The following is a 17861-nucleotide window of genomic DNA, read 5'->3' as shown; positions in this document are numbered from 1 at the left end:
TTACTTTATTTAAAATACACAAACTATACTGGGAGATTACATAGAAAGAGAAAATGGAATTTCAACTTACCAGAGGTTTGGAAATTGAATGATTTTGGATAATATTGCAAACTTGTCCTGCAGCCATGTTAGAGTTTCCTTTGGGGGACTGTGCCTCTAATGTCCTTTTGACCGTTGCGCATTAAAATCTTTTGCTTTTCAGGCTAATTCTTCATTTGCAATCCTGTGAGGTTCAACGAAGTTTGGCAATTTTACTCAACTTCAGCTAACATGGCCTAATGTGTAGTGACTTTCCTTCAGGCATGGGTAGAGGTCTGCTGTTCAAACCTTGCATCTCAGTAAATGCATAACTGTTCGACAATACAGTCCCCCCACTTACACAACACTTATCACGGGCAGCCTCCTATATTGTATATATTATCATGGATAGAGGATTGGTTAAAGGGCAGAAAACATAGAATAGGGGATAAACGGGTCATTTTCAGGTTGGCAGTCTGTAACTAGTGGGGGCCGCAAGGATCAGTGCTTGGGCCTCAGCTATTTACAATCTATATTATTGACTTAGATGAAGGGACCGAGTGCAATGTATCCAAGTTTTCTGACGCTACAAAGCTAGGTGGGAAAGTAAGCTGTGAGGAGGACACAGAGTCTGCAAAGGGATATCGACAGGTTAAGTGAGTGGGTAAGAAGGTGGCAGATGGAGTATAATGTGGGGAAATGTGAGGTTATTCACTTTGGTTGGAAGAATACAAACACAGAATATTTTTTAAATGGTGAGAAACTATTAAATGTTGGTGCTCAGAGACTTGGGTGTCCTCGTACAAGAAACACAAAAAGTTAGTATGCAGGTACAGCAGACAATTAGGAAAGCAAATGGCATGTTGGCCTTTATTGCAAGGGGGTTGGAGTACAAGAGTAAGGAAGTCTTACTACAGTTGTACAGGGCTTTGGTGAGACCACACCTGGAATACTGCGTACAGTCTTGGTCTCCTTACCGAAGGAAGGATATACTTGCCCTAGAGGCGGTGCACCAAAGGTTCACTAGATTAATTCCTGGGATGAGAGGGTTGTCCTATGAGGAGAGGTTGAGTAGAATGGGCCTATACTCTCTGGAGTTTAGAAGAATGAGAGTTGATCTCATTGAAACATATAAGATTCTGAGGGGGCTTGACAGGGTAGATGCTGAGAGGTTGTTTCCCCTGGCTGGAGAGTCTAGAACTAGGGGGCATAGTCTCAGGATAAGGGGTCGGCCATTCAAGACTGAGATGAGGAGGAATTTCTTCACTCAGAGGGTTCTGAATCTTTGGAATTCTCTACCCCAGAGGGCTGTGAATGCTGAGTCATTGAATATTCAAGACTGAGATGGATAGATTTTTGGACTCTAGGGGAAATCAAGGGATATGGGGATCAGGCGGGAAAGTGGAGTTGAGGTCGAAGATCAGCCATGATCCGATTGAATGGCGGAGAAGGCTTGAGGGGCCGTATGGCCGATTCCTGCTTCTACTACTTATGTTCTGGGGCAAATAGCGCTAACCATTTCCCAGTACCACAGGAGTTCATTACAAAGGCGCCGCTTAAAATGTATTAAGCGTTAAAACGTATTTTAGGCAGTTCAGTAAGTTCTTCACACCTCATTAATTCCCTGTATTTACACATCACCTCAACACCCCTCTATCTGCGTGATGTTCATTTTTTTTATGCACTGGGGATTTCTGTGACAATCTACTTCGTGTTACACTGGAGTTATATGGTCGCAGAAACAAAGACATCAGGGATTAAGACATCTAAAAGAATCACTAGGGCCTCGTGCGATACAAAAGCCTGACCATATTTGTAGAAAGGAGCACAGATCTGGCCATAACAGGATGCATGAGGATGAATGAAAATACATTAGTGTTTTAAGTTTGCATGGTTTAAACTTCACATGTTCTGCTGTGGGTCTCAAACATTGGGCACTGATCGGTTTTTATTTACACCAACGTGCCCGCTGTAAGCAGTGGGGACTGTAATAAATAATTATAGCTCAGAGAAGTGTGGCCACCAATGCCTCCTCCTGGATTGTAAATTGTGCCTTTACCACCAGCAGCATGGTTAGAATATATAAGGTAGTAATTTGAATAATTACAACTAAGATTCAATTGAGTTTCTTAATTTTCCCCCATTGGTAAATTAAGAGGTGGGTTTACCTCACGGGAGTCCAGTCAATTAAAGAAACGCTGTTCTCCAGCTGGCAAGAGCACTCGCAAATATAAAGGGTACAAAGTTTAGGAGTTCTGCCAACACTGGAGTTGCAGTCTGTCAGCTGCCATTGAATTAGCTGCTTCCTAAGCTGTGCTATTGAACACAACAGAGCTAGTGCCACAAGTATTTTCTGCATGGGCCTCCAACGGGCCTACAGAGAACACCACCAGATAATAAATATAAATTGGGAACAGTGATGCAGAGATCGTGATGGTCCCCAGAGACTAGATACCAAAAGATCTGTAAGGCAAAAGGGGCATCAGCTGCTGATTTGCAGAAATTTAAACCCTCCTGCTTGGATAAGAAGTGATGTTATTTACTGCCAGAACACCATCCAAATAGCTTGACCATATCCTCTCCCCTCAGGTCAGTTCATCACCCATGTCTTTAGTGAGTCCTAGTACTATTTTAATGTCACATCATACAATACCTCAAATTCTAATCAGAACTTCAGAGGTGGCACCATTTATGTTTGAGTGCTGTTTATGACAGAACATTGTACCTTCAGTTAACAACATCCCCCATTAAAGTAAAATTGCCTTCAATTTACTGGTGGCAGTCAGATCATATTTTGTTGTACACATTATATGCAAATGCCAACATCTGCCGTTTGTTGTATTCCCCAGCACTCAATTCAACTATCTTCTTTTCCTCATCGCCAGTAGGTAATGACTGGTGTTAGATACAGTTCCACGTGTGCTGGTCACCCTCTGGCATTTAATCCAAGTGCTGGTTGATGTGTCAGCCTAGTCAGCGAGTCTCTGCACAGGGAGCACCACAGCCAAGTCTAATCCTGTCTTCAATTTAGAATCTCCCAGCATCGATCACTGGATATAGTCAGATGCAGGAACCCTGGCTGATTTTTCTCTTACCTTGCTCTGGGACCAGTTACCAGCCTGGTTAAGATCCATATCTCAGCAATTGAGCCCAGGGTTTCATGGCCTCTATGGCTCAGTACACCAGGAGGTGCTTTTACCCACTGAACTATCACTGCTGCTTCACATGTTTATTAGGAAAAGTAAAACTGCATTTATTTTTGGCATTCAAAATGGACTACGGAATCAATATAAAGAAAACATAGCACTTATTAAATTATGCATACCAATAATTTACTGATTAATAAGCCTTATTTCTTTTGGTAAGCAGGAAATGAACATTTTGTGGGCTGCTGCGATTTTAAGTTTTCCATTTTAAATCAGACACTTTAAAAAAAAATATAACAATGCTCACCTGTGTTTGTTCCTCAGGTAAAAGATCATGTATAGCTTCATGCATTTTAGCTGTTTGTTTGCAGACGTTTCTGAAGCAGGCAGAGGGCACTGGTGCTTTCACTTCATACTGTAGGCAAGACAAAAGGTGAACTGTAACTTTTACAGCTTAAAGGGCACTTACCGCTCTACAACAACGCAAGACCATGAAATTAAAGCTAAGTAACTGCATTTTAAACTCTCAGTTTTGGGATCAAGAAATAATAATCAGTGTTGCCAGTATGTTACCCTTCAATAATTCTCCTGTTTGTCATGACTGTCATGTCTATGTGGCTCTTTGCTGTGACAGTTGTTAGTGTGTCAACTTCCTTCCTCCTCATTACTGGAAGAATGTAAGGAATCTTACAACACCAGGTTATAGTCCAACAGTTTTATTTGAAAATCACAAGCTTTCGGAGATTATCTCCTTCGTCAGGTGAGTGATGAAGGAGATAATCTCCGAAAGCTTGTGATTTTCAAATAAAACTGTTGGACTATAACCTGGTGTTGTAAGATTCCTTACATTTGTCCACCCCAGTCCATCACCGGCATCTCCACATCATTACTGGGAGAAGGAAGTCGACGCACTAACAACAGTCACAGCAGAGAAGTGTCTTTGCTTTTTTTCCATTTTCTTACTAACTTGGTTATTTTATACTTTCATTATTCAGTTCACTCCACAGCCACATTCCATCACAAATTCCTGCATTCAATCACGTTGCAGCAAAAAACTCCCTGCTTAATCATACTGTAGTAAAAAACAACATCTTCTCAAAGATAGATACTGTGACAGTCCACAGCCAGGCTCAGAGCAATAGAAAATCACCACTCTGCCCAGCTCTTCTTCACAAACTTCATCTACCATCCATCTGAGCCACTGGGTATTTTCCTCACTGAAATCTCTTGCTCATTTGCCCTCAGTCTCCGTACCAAACTACTCCTTATCCTCAGCAATTTCAAACCCCATCCTAACCCCCAGTCGTTGGTCTTCATTGACTTCTTGCCCTCCTCACTTCCCTCAACCTCACCTTCCACATTGAGGGCTGCAGCTGCTCAAGCAGAAGACTCATCACCAGCTTCTCTGGTCAACTAGGGATGGCCAATAAATAAGACCTTGCCAGTGTTGTCCACATTTCAAGAACAAATAATAATAAACGCCCCTTACCCACACCATGGCACCCCCCCCCGAATCTCAATATCACAATGGACATCAAGGCCGCTAGAGTTCTTTCTCTCTGACACGGATCTCACACCACATTCTTATCTCCCACTTTCCACACAACCGACAGCCCAAACCACCTCCAAATTATTTTCCATCCTTGGAAAAAAAACTACCTGTTACCTCCCTCTCAAAATCCAGTTTTCCCTTCTCTGGCCAGTCATCTCCACCTTTGATGTGCAGGGGATATTTCATGGACAATGTATATTAAAATTATGCTCTCCACAAGGCAGTTTACAAACCCAATGCACTGCATCACATAATGGTTTATGTATGTCTGATTCCCCAAATGGAGAATTCTCAATCCCAACTGAAGGTTGAGAAAGGCATGGATGTTAGGGAACTTGGGGAAATAAATAGTGATGTCTTGAGGAGTGTACATATTACAGAGAGGGAGGTGCTGGAAGTCTTAACGCGCATCAAGGTAGATAAATCTCCGGGACCTGATGAAATGTATCCCAGGACGTTATGGGAGGTTAGGGAGGAAATTGCGGGTCCCCTAGCAGAGATATTTGAATCATCCACCGCTACAGGTGAGGTGCCTGAAGATTGGAGGGTAGCAAATGTTGTGCCTTTGTTTAAGAAGGGCGGCAGGGAAAAGCCTGGGAACTACAGACCGGTGAGCCTGACATCTGTCGTGGGTAAGTTGTTAGAGGGTATTCTGAGAGACAGGATCTACGGGCATTTGGAGAGGCAGGGACTAATTAGGAACAGTCAGCATGGTTTTGTGAGAGGAAAATCATGTCTCACGAATTTGATTGAGTTTTTTGAAGGGGTAACCAAGAAGATAGATGAGGGCTGTGCAGTAGACGTGGTCTACATGGACTTTAGCAAAGCCTTTGACAAGGTACCGCATGGTAGGTTGTTACATAAGGTTAAATCTCACGGGATCCAAGGTGAGGTAGCCAATTGGATACAACATTGGCTTGACGACAGAAGACAGAGGGTGGTTGTAGAGGGTTGTTTTTCAAACTGGAGGCCTGTGACCAGCGGTGTGCCTCAGGGATCGGTGCTGGGTCCGCTGTTATTTGTTATTTATATTAATGATTTGGATGAGAATTTAGGAGGCATGGTTAGTAAGTTTGCAGATGACACCAAGATTGGTGGCATTGTGGACAGTGAAGAAGGTTATCTAGGATTGCAACGGGATCTTGATAAATTGGGCCAGTGGGCCGATGAATGGCAGATGGAGTTTAATTTAGATAAATGTGAGGTGATGCATTTTGGGAGATCGAATCGGGCCAGGACCTACTCCGTTAATGGTAGGGCGTTGGGGAGAGTTATAGAACAAAGAGATCTGGGAGTACAGGTTCATAGCTCCTTGAAAGTGGAGTCACAGGTGGATAGGGTGGTGAAGAAGGCATTCAGCTTGCTTGGTTTCATTGGTCAGAACATTGAATACAGGAGTTGGGATGTCTTGTTGAAGTTGTACAAGACATTAGTAAGGCCACACTTGGAATACTGTGTACAGTTCTGGTCACCCTATTATAGAAAGGATATTATTAAACTAGAAAGAGTGCAGAAAAGATTTACTAGGATGCTGCCGGGACTTGATGGTTTGACTTATAGGGAGAGGTTAGATAGACTGGGACTTTTTTCCCCTGGAGAGTAGGAGGTTTAGGGGTGATCTTATACAAGTCTATAAAATAATGAGGGGCACAGATAAGGTAGATAGTCAAAATCTTTTCCCAAAGGTAGGGGAGTCTATAACGAGGGGGCATAGATTTAAGGTGAGAGGGGAGAGATACAAAAGGGTCCAGAGGGGCAATTTTTTCACTCAAAGGGTGGTGAGTGTCTGGAACGAGCTGCCAGAGGCAGTAGTAGAGGCGGGTACAATTTTGTCTTTTAAAAAGCATTTGGACAGTTACATGGGTAAGATGGGTATAGAGGGATATGGGCCAAGTGCTGGCAATTGGGACTAGCTTAGTGGTATAAACTGGGCGACATGGACATGTTGGGCCGAAGGGCCTGTTTCCATGTTGTAAACTTCTATGATTCTATGAAGGGATTGCAGAGGAGAGCACAGATTCCTCCCCACGAGAGGAAGGAAAATTGGAGTCACAATGAACGCTCGCTGACCTACCAACCAAACAATAGTAGTGGTCGGGGTCTGGAATCAGATCTCCAGCCTGTCCTTTCAGCTGAGGAAGGAAATAACATATTAAATACCACGTGCGGCTATAATTTCATTGCTGATTTCCCCCCAAGAGATATAGATGCACATCTCTATTTCTCTAATAAAACTAAATTTATCATTTGGATTAAAAAATATCAACTTAGAATGATTTGAAGTTGATGTGGTCTCCCTTTTTAAAAAAACTCATTCATGGGATGTGGGCGTCGCTGGCGAGGCTGGCATTTATTGCCCATCCCTAATTGCCCCTTGAGAAGGTGGTGGTGAGCCGCCTTCTTGAACCGCTGCAGTCCGTGTGGTGAAGGTTCTCCCACAGTGCTGCTAGGATGGGAGTTCCAGGATTTTGACCCAGCGACGATGAAGGAACGGCGATATATTTCCAAGTCGGGATGGTGTGTGACTTGGAGGGGAACGTGCAGGTGGTGTTGTTCCCATGTGCCTGCTGCCCTTGTCCTTGTCCTTCTAGGTGGTAGAGGTCGCAGGTTTGGGAGGTGCTGTCGAAGAAGCCTAGGCGAGTTGCTGCAGTGCATCCTGTGGATGGTACACACTGCAGCCACTGTGCGCCGGTGGTGAAGGGAGTGAATGTTTAGGGTGGTGGATGGGGTGCCAATCAAGCGGGCTGCTTTGTCATGCAGCAGGTCTCCTGGACACTACAATATATCCAGAAAGCCAAAGCTTCTCATTTTACCTTCGACAACGTTTTGTCACAGAGACCATCCATGATTGCAACAAGCTTTGCCAGGATTTCAGTGATATGGTCATTATAATCCTTTAAAAGAAGAAAATACTGCATTTATTTCACATACAAACAAGCACAAACCAGCTACGTAGGCTTGACTTTCAATGATAGGCAAAGTTTTTGCTGTGCTCAGAAAGGCTTTAAATACCTGTTCTGGTCTGGATTTGGGTAATTTAAAATGGCTGAATTTTAACATCCAGCTGCCTTTAATAACTGCGTGTTCACTGTTTGCATCTAAACTTCCTTAACAAAGGGATGGGGAAGAAAGAGAGAGAGAATATGAATGAGAATATGCAGGGGGAGGAAAGAAACAAATAATTTCCCCCTTCAGCACATTTATCAGAAACTGGTCTAAAATACTGCAGCAACAGAACCTAATCTCACAAACAAAGCAGGATTAATGCTTCCACCTGATTCCAAAGGGGAACATATCACAACTGCCCAAAGGCTAATTACTGTCCAGCTCTAGTGAACTTGGAAAAAAGACAATACGAAAGTGATGTTTCTCTTTCTCTGTTCCCCAAACCTTCGTGGTTTCTCTCAGCACCTTTTGCTTTGTCTGATTCTTTGTTTCCCATTGTAGTTCTTTTTGACCCGACTGACAATCTCCTAACTCCAAACCAAAAAGATTAATTTTATATCCTTTTCAGCAAATAATTTTATATGGACTTTATAGGATGCCCTCCCAGGACAGAAAAGGCAGGAGGCAGACGGGTGGCTTTTTAAGTTCACCAGAAACCAGAAACTAAGAAAGGTGAACATTCCAGAGGAAGACCCGAAATGAAACAGCCAGCTGCAAACAAGCAGCAGGTGGAGGCCAGGGTTAGTAACGGAATTCTGCGACAGAATACTAATACCCTTTGTTCATACAATATGTTGTAAGTAAAAGACAGTGATTTTATAATGATGGAAGGCTTCAATTAACCAAATATAAACTGGATATGCCTTACTGCAAGTGAGGCAATAGAATCAGAACAAATGTATTTGGTACAAGGCTGCTTTTTGACCCAATGTGTCAAGGACCCCACTAGAAGTAAATCATATCTAGACCTAAGCCCATTAATTACTGCGATTTTAGTCTACAAATGCTTAATGCATGTTAACTTTTGTCAACTAGAGTTATGCAAAATAATTTAAGTTGGTTACACAACTAGGCAGATGAATGGCATATCTTTCTTTCTTTGTGCCTTCTTCACTCTGAAGGCTGGCAACCAGTACAACCTACACATTTCAGTACTGTACATAGATCAATAAAATGTGTCATAAGTATACAAAGAATGGTACTGAATTAGCATAGGGAGACTCAAGGGAACCAGGATACATTATTTCCCATGCACAATGTGATAAAACAATTAAAAAACAGCACACTGGTATATATAGACAGAACAGTAGAACACAAGTCTACTAAAATTATGCCACAGCTTTACAATGTATTAGTCAAATTACACTTGGAGCAGAGTGTTCAGTTCTTGACATCACTCTGTAACAAGGATATTTACACACACATTGGAAAGGGTACAGGGAAGAGTAACAAGACTGATCCCAAGTGTAAGGGGATTGACTTATAAGGAAAGATTGGAGAACTAGCTCTACAGTCCAGAAAGAAAGTGGTTAAGAAGAGACCTCATCTAAGCATATAAATATTAAATGGTATATAAAGATAAATTTTAATAATGACTATTATTCCAAAATAAACCAGAGAAGTAGGACCAGAGGACAAAAATTTAGATGAGTGGAAACCAAATTTAAAATGGGTATCAGGAAGAACTTCTTTGCTCAGAGTGGTACATGTTTGTAACAGTCTGCCGGATAGAGACAAAAACATTACATACATTCAAAATACAATTGGATACTTGATGAGAAAGTGAGGGTACCAGAGGGATGGCACAAAAGGTCCTTGATTTTTCTTATGCTCTTATGTAAGAGTCTTTGTAAATGAAAACTAGGGATAAACAAGTTTTCAACAAATCCCACTCATCAAGTAGTTAGTAACTTTTAAAACATTTGTGTAACTAGTTCCAATCCAACTTAAAGCTCATGGTTAACATATTACAATTTAGAAGATGTTGAACAATTTTACCTTAGTGATGTGGTCAAAGTGCCTCAGCATATTATATTGCTTGGGCTGTAGCCGAGCTTCAAAATGCACTCTAATTATGGGAATGTAGTGCACAATAAGCTGTAAACAACGAGAGGCAAGAGCTACACAGATAAAATTGAGAAATGTAAAATTATTAACAGAGTGCCTAACATTTAATGGACATCAAGAGATAAAAGACTGCTACATTGAATTACATAGAAATTATAAAATGGAGACAGGCCGTTCGACCCAACCAGTACGTGTTGGTGTTTAGGTCTACAAAAGCAGTAATCATAATCCCTTGTGCTTGCACTGTTCTCATATCCTTTCATTCCCCTTTTCTACAACCACCTATGTAACCCATTCTTAAATACTGACATGGTTTCTGCTTCAATCACTAACTTTAGTAACACATTGTGCAGCCTCGCAACCCGTAAAAAGTTTTCTCCTGCTCTCAGTCCTAAATCTTTTACATTTAATCTTAAATCTATATCCCTTTGTTTTAGACGCTTCCATCACAGGAAAACAGTCAGTTTCTGCATCCTTTGTCCTGTGCCTTCATAAATTTTAAACACCTCTCAAAACATCCCTTAATCTAATTCAGAACCTGAGAGTTTTTTGATGAAGTAACAGAGAGGGTAGACGAGGGCAACGCAGTTGGTGTGGTGTATATGGACTTTCAAAAGGCGTTTGATAAAGTGCCACATGGTAGGCTCATCATCAAGATTGCAGTCCATGGAATAAAAGGAGCAGTAGCAGCATGGATACAGAATTGGCTAAGGAAACAGAGTAGTGGTGAACGGTTGTTCTTCGGACTGGAGGGAGGTGTACAGTGGTGTTCCCCAGGGGTCGGTGCTGGGACCACTGCTTTTCTTGATATATATTAATGACTTGGACTTGGGTGTACAGGGCACAATTTCAAAATTTGCAGATGACACAAAACTTGGAAGGGTAGTGAACAGTGAGGAGGATAGTGATAGACTTCAAGAGGATATAGACAGGCTGGTGGCATGGGTGGACACATGGCAGATGAAATTTAACACAAAAATACGAAGTGATACATTTCAGTAGGAAGAATGAGGAGAGGCAATATAAACTAGAGGGCACATCTCTAAAAGGGGTACAGGAACAGAGAGATCTGGGGGTATATGTGCACAAATCGTTGACGGTGGCAGGGCAGGTTGAGAAAGTGGTTAAAAAAGCATACGGGGTCCTAGGCTTTATAAATAGAGGCATAGAATACACAAGTATGGAAGTCATGATGAACCTTTATAAAACACTGGTTCGGCCACAACTGGAGTATTGTGTCCAGTTCTGGGCACCGCACTTCAGGAAAGATGTGAAGGCCTTAGGGAGGGTGCAGAAGAGATTTACTAGAATGATTCCAGGGATGAGGGACTTCAGTTACGTGGATAGACTGGAGAAGCTGGGATTGTTCTCCTTGGAACAGAGAAGGTTGCGAGGAGATTTGATAGAGATAGTCAAAATCATGAAGGGTGTAGATAGAGAGAAACTGTTCCCATTGGCAGAAGGGTCAAGGACCAGAGGACACAGATTTAAGGTGATTGGCAAAAGAACCAAAGGTGACATGAGGAAAAACTTTTTTACACATCGAGTGTTTAGGATCTGGAATGCACTGCCCGAGGGGGTGGTGGAGGCAGATTCAATCATGGCCTTCAAAAGGGAACTGGATAAGTACTTGAAAGGAAAAACATTGCAGGGCAATGGGGAAAGTGGGACCAGCTGGATTGCTCTTGCATAGAGCTGGTGCTGACTCGATGGGCCAAACAGCCTCCTTCTGTGCAGTAACCTTTCCAGGATTGTTTTTGGGTCTTGTGAACACGAACGCCCTAATTCCTCTGCTGTCCCATATCACCCCGCTTTCCTCCAATTAAAGTATAGAATTATTTTTTCAAACCAACATGTACCAACTCATATTTACTGACATCAAAATTCATCTGCCTTTTTAAAAAAAAACTCATTCCACCATCTTATCAATATTTTTTTTTATTCGTTCATGGGATGTGGGCGTCGCTGACGAGGCCAGCATTTATTGCCCATCCCTAATTGCCCTCGAGAAGGTGGTGGTGAGCCGCCTTCTTGAACCGCTGCAGTCCGTGTGGTGACGGTTCTCCCACAGTGCTGTTAGGAAGGGAGTTCCAGGATTTTGACCCAGCGACGATGAAGGAACGGCGATATATTTCCAAGTCGGGATGGTGTGTGACTTGGAGGGGAACGTGCAGGTGGTGTTGTTCCCATGCGCCTGCTGCTCTTGTCCTTCTGGGTGGTAGAGGTCGCGGGTTTGGGAGGTGCTGTCGAAGAAGCCTTGGCGAGTTGCTGCAGTGCATCCTGTGGATGGTGCACACTGCAGCCAGTGCGCCGGTGGTGAAGGGAGTGAATGTTTAGGGTGGTGGATGGGGTGCCAATCAAGCGGGCTGCTTTATCTTGGATGGTGTCGAGCTTCGAGTGTTGTTGGAGCTTCACTCATCCAGGCAAGTGGAGAGTATTCCATCACACTCCTGACTTGTGCCTTGTAGATGGTGGAAAGGCTTTGGGGAGTCAGGAGGTGAGTCACTCGCCGCAGAATACCCAGCCTCTGACCTGCTCTCGTAGCCACAGTATTTATATGGCTGGTCCAGTTCAGTTTCTGGTCAATGGTGACCCCCAGGATGTTGATGGTGGGGGATTCGGCGATGGTAATGCCGTTGAATGTCAAGGGGAGGTGGTTAGACTCTCTCTTGTTGGAGATGGTCATTGCCTGGCACGAATGTTACTTGCCACTTACGAGCCCAAGCCTGGATGTTGTCCAGGTCTTGCTGCATGCGGGCTCGGACTGCTTCATTATCTGAGGGGTTGCGAATGGAACTGAATACTGTGCAGTCATCAGCGAACATCCCCATTTCTGACCTTATGATGGAGGGAAGATCATTGATGAAGCAGCTGAAGATGGTTGGGCCTAGGACACTGCCCTGAGGAACTCCTGCAGCAATGCCCTGGGGCTGAGATGATTGGCCTCCAACAACCACTACCATCTTCCTTTGTGCTAGGTATGACTCCAGCCACTGGAGAGTTTTCCCCGATTCCCATGGACTTCAATTTTACTAGGGCTCCTTGGTGCCACACTCGGTCAAATGCTGCCTTGATGTCAAGGGCAGTCACTCTCACCTCACCTCTGGAATTCAGCTCTTTTGTCCATGTTTGGACCAAGGCTGTAATGAGGTCTGGAGCCGAGTGGTCCTGGCGGAACCCAAACTGAGCATCGGTGAGCAGGTTATTGGTGAGTAAGTGCCGCTTGATAGCACTGTCGACAACACCTTCCATCACTTTGCTGATGATTGAGAGTAGACTGATGGGGCAGTAATTGGCCGGATTGGATTTGTCCTGCTTTTTGTGGACAGGACATACCTGGGCAATTTTCCACATTGTCGGGTAGATGCCAGTGTTGTAGCTGTACTGAAACAGCTTGGCTAGAGGCGCAGCTCGTTCTGGAGCACAAGTCTTCAGCACTCCAGCTGGGATGTTGTCGGGGCCCATAGCCTTTGCTGTATCCAGTGCACTCAGCCGTTTCTTGATATCACGTGGAGTGAATCGAATTGGCCGAAGACTGGCTTCCGTGATGGTGGGGATATCGGGAGGAGGCTGAGATGGATCATCCACTCGGCACTTCTGGCTGAAGATGGTTGCAAACGCTTCAACTTCCTTTGGTCCCTCGAATTATTTACCATGCCTCTTATTTTACTATCATTTGCAAATATGGACACCACTCCACCTAGCCCTATATCCAAATCATTGATTTTCAAATAAAACTGTTGGACTATCACAAGCTTTCGGAGGCTGTCTCCTTCGTCAGGTGAGTGTGGGATTCCATGAAGTTTACCGCATTTATAGTCAGAGAACAATGCCTGGTGATTACAGATAATCTTTCCAACTGCCTGTTGTCAAGGCAATCAAAGTGTTCAGACAGAGAGACATTACATACAGGACTACTGAATATACAAACAGTCAGAGCAAAAGACAGAGAGAGAGAGAGAGAGAGAGAAACATCCGAAAGGGAGAGAAAGACAGAGAATGACCCGTTGTATTAAAAACAGATAATACTTTTTTCGCTGGTGGGGTTACGTGTAGCGTGACATGAACCCAAGATCCCGGTTGAGGCCGTCCTCATGGGTGCGGAACTTGGCTATCTATTTCTGCTCGACGATTTTGCGTTGTCGTGTGTCTCGAAGGCCGCCTTGGAGAACGCTTACCCGAAGATCGGTGGCTGAATGTCCTTGACTGCTGAAGTCGGCCAACGTTGTCTACCTCATACGTTGCAGGAAAGGATGCCCTGGAGCATGGTACATTGGCGAGACCATGCAGACACTGCGACAACGGATGAACGGACACCGCGCAACAATCGCCAGACAGGAGGGTTCCCTCCCAGTCGGGGAACACTTTAGCAGTCAAGGACATTCAGCCACCGATCTTCGGGTAAGCGTTCTCCAAGGCGGCCTTCGAGACACACGACAACGCAAAATCGTCGAGCAGAAATAGATAGCCAAGTTCCGCACCCATGAGGACGGCCTCAACCGGGATCTTGGGTTCATGTCACGCTACACGTAACCCCACCAGCGAAAAAAGTGTTATCTGTTTTTAATACAACGGGTCATTCTCTGTCTTTCTCTCCCTTTCGGATGTTTCTCTCTCTCTCTCTCTGTCTTTTGTTCTGACTGTTTGTATATTCAGTAGTCCTGTATGTAATGTCTCTCTGTCTGAACACTTTGATTGCCTTGACAACGGGCAGTTGGAAAGATTATCTGTAATCACCAGGTATTGTTCTCTGACTATAAATGCGGTAACCTTCATGGAATCCCACACTTCACCTGACGAAGGAGAAAGCCTCCGAAAGCTTGTGATTTTCAAATAAAACTGTTGGACTATAACCTGGTGTTGTAAGATTCCTTACATTTGTCCACCCCAGTCCATCACCGGCATCTCCACATCAAATCATTGATGTACTGTGATCAGCAGTCCCAGGACAGAACCCTGTGGGGCACCGCCACCCACTTCCAACCACTCTGAAAAGCTGACTTGAACTCCTACTTTTTCTCTCTTCTAACCAGTTTTTAAATGCAATTTGCTACCCTTCCCCGAATTCCTTACGCCTTGATCTTCTCCAAAAGTCTTGTGTGGTACTTTATCAAAGGCACTATATTCAGATAGGATATAGTAATTCAAAACCAAAACATGCAAAGTGTTAGTTTTAATCTATTCAGAGATAAACTAACATTGCAAGATAGTACAGAGTAGAAATTCATACTCTGACTTGTTTTGATGTCATTTTTTCCTAGTACAATGCAAAGTACTCTTGCCTGCCGTTCTCTCTTCCGAGTTATGTTTCACACATCTAATTTATGCAAATACGATGAGATTGTTGTATTACAATGCACCACACACTCCAGGGCAGGCAGAAGCCAAACACACACTCAAGTTCACATACATTGTGATCTTAGTCGTCAAACATTTGCATTGCCAAAATCAGAAGTAGCTTCCTTTCCACTCCTGGATGTGGATCTAAAGCTGACATTTGTTCCCTGACGTAGTACTGGCTAATATTGCTGTGTACTGGCTTAGTAAATGAAAAGGTTCTATTGATAGTACTTACTCATATAACATCTTCCCCTTTAAAAGGGTACAGTATTAAATCTGTCTCCTGGGGCTCTGGCTTCATATTATGAGCATGTATGATACAGAGCATAAAATTAAGCATTTTCAGTTCACAAACTCAAACAACGCTTGGAAATGAAAATTACATTTGGTGTTGAGGGGCTTTAGGGACGTTGTACTGGCAGAGAACGTAGTGAAGTACATATCCAAACTCTGCTATACATAGTAGCAAAGATTAGCATGTTGTGTTTTCCTGGGTGCAGGAATACAGTTGAGCCATTAAAATATTTGTACAGGCTGAGTACATGGAAGGACTAGCTGCTGAGATATCCCACTCGCAAGCTTCCCAACTGGGATCCACAAAAAGGAACGTGTGCTGATCAGGAGACTTTGCTGATGGTTCCCCAGCTGATGGCAGACATGCACTGTAACTACAGCTTTCCTTTCCTTTCACCTTTAATAAAAGCTAACCTTAGCTAGCAAGCAGACATTAACTATGTTAAACTTAGGCATTCCTTAAACTCTTTCAAAAGCAGTACCCATTATGGTTCTATTGAGTAATGGTTATTAACAAATGATTCAATGGATTCTGCACTAGAGTGAAGGACTTCCAAGGTCACTAAAGTACATATAAAAAAATCCACAACACAGAAAACCCATTGGATTAATTATATTAGCATAATGTTCAGAAAATGGGAAAGACATTGCTATACTATGAACACAGAGCTGATAATCTATTAAAATGAATCCAGATACAAAAATAATAAATTCTGTAAGTTTTAACTTAGTTGTAAACTTAGAAAGACAAAAAGAATATGTACCTAAGTTCTTGGTAGTTATTGTTTTCAGTCCCACAACCTGCAATGCGCCTGCTCCAAGCACAAGCTGACAGCTTCGTGAATTAAAATGCTAAAACAATAATAATTAAAAATATCATGAGTCTTTCTGAAATGCTTTGAATTTACTAAGTTATTGCTTAGAACAACATCCTGTATGGTAATAAATGCCAACATAAATTAATTACAATCCCAAATCATTAATAAATCATAAGAGTTATACAAAGGATCCACATTGGTGCAGCAGATGCTCAACAGAGGTTAATTTTAAACAGAGAATTTTGGGACAGGGTAGGGAGACTTTTAATTCTGCATTCGGTCCATGTTACAGCTGACCTGAAGGCTCCTGATCCTAAACTGGAACAGTGCTTCATTCACCAGCACAGTCATGTCTCACCTCAATGAGAAGAAACGTTCAAACAAAACTGAAGAATTGCAACAGAAGCTAATTTTTTATTTTTCTCTCCTTACTTTTCTACTCTTGAAGCCAGCAACTTGCACTGGGATTCTCTTTCACAAGACCTAGAAGCTTCCCAGTACCTTGCCCAGGTCATCATTCTTTGTGGGAATGCTGGCAGGCGAATCAACTGTGGGCAACATCACAGCTAAGCTACTTTGTTATAACAAGTAATTTTTAAATGAATACCGAGTACCTTTAATAAGTCTGCGAGGCGAGTAAGCATGTCAGTAGTAATAGAAGGGATGTCGTCGACACACTGACAGTATTCAAATATAATTCTTATTAACAGCAAAACGGTCCTGTCAAGATAAAAGAAATGAAGAATTATGAATCCCCATCTCCCCAAAGTTACAATGTCCATAAAAGATAACTATCACCAAACAGTAGTGTTGCTATATAAACAAATAAGCCAGAACTCAGGTAAAACATACTGGCCATATTGCATTATGCACAGTTCTTAAAGAGAAAGCATCCTCAAGCCCGACACTCAGCTGATAACACATTAGTAATATACGGTCAGAACAACAAATAGTGACTAGTACTTGAAGGATTAAATATTTGTCATGAAACTTATTCTTAGTCCGATTTTAAAATTGTGCTACGTGTTTTTATTATATATAATTTCTGCAGACTTTGGGTATCTTTACCGGTGCAGTGAAATTAACATAAGAAATAGGAGCAGGAGTAGGCCATACGGCCCCTCGAGTCTGCTTCGCCAGTCAGTAAGATCATGGCTGATTTTCGACCTCAACTCCACTTTCCCGCCCGATCCCCATATCCCTTGGTTCCCCTAGAGTCCAAAAGTCTATCTATCTCGGCCTCGAATATATTCAATGACTCAGCAGCCACAGCCCTCTTGGGTAGAGCATTCCAAAGATTCACAACCCTCTGGGTGAAGAAATTCCTCATCTCAGTCTTGAATGGCTGACCCCTTATCCTGCGACTATGCCCTAGTTCTAGACTCTAGCCATGGGAAACAATCTCTCAGCGTCTACCCTGTCAAGCCCACTCATAATCTCATATGTTTCAATGAGATCACCTCTCATTCTTCTAAACTCCAGAGAGTATGGGCCCATTCTACTCAACCTCTCTTCATAGAACAACCCTCTCATCCCAGGAATTAATCTAGAGAACCTTTGTTGCACCGCCTCTAAGGCAAGTATATCCTTCCTTAGATAAGGAGACCAAAACTGTACGCAGTACTCCAGGTGAGGTCTCACCAAAGCTTTGTACAACTGTAGTAAGACTTCCTTACTCTT

The 17861-nt window shown here is 42.9% G+C and overlaps 1 protein-coding gene across 5 annotated transcripts in view; it reads right to left on the bottom strand.

Annotated features, from left to right (window-relative positions):
• The window catches only part of vps54 (VPS54 subunit of GARP complex), an 88112-nt gene that overhangs the window by 7397 nt on the left and 62854 nt on the right, over nt 1-17861 (bottom strand). For 2 of the 5 annotated variants that reach the window (XM_067989522.1, XM_067989521.1), the window contains exons 17-21: nt 16796-16901; nt 16128-16215; nt 9661-9782; nt 7530-7610; nt 3472-3579 (exon numbers count right to left, since the gene is read on the bottom strand). In XM_067989522.1, the coding sequence (XP_067845623.1) occupies nt 3472-3579; nt 7530-7610; nt 9661-9782; nt 16128-16215; nt 16796-16901 (505 nt within the window). Of the gene's footprint in view, nt 1-25; nt 224-3471; nt 3580-7529; nt 7611-9660; nt 9783-16127; nt 16216-16795; nt 16902-17861 lie in introns of those variants that run through there. The other 3 variants (XR_010963724.1, XM_067989523.1, XR_010963725.1) reach the window with 3 other exon arrangements.

The sequence above is a fragment of the Heptranchias perlo genome, chromosome 8, assembly GCF_035084215.1.
Source record: "Heptranchias perlo isolate sHepPer1 chromosome 8, sHepPer1.hap1, whole genome shotgun sequence".
NCBI classification, from domain to species: domain Eukaryota; kingdom Metazoa; phylum Chordata; class Chondrichthyes; order Hexanchiformes; family Hexanchidae; genus Heptranchias; species Heptranchias perlo.
This window is presented reverse-complemented; position numbering and strand designations above follow the sequence as displayed.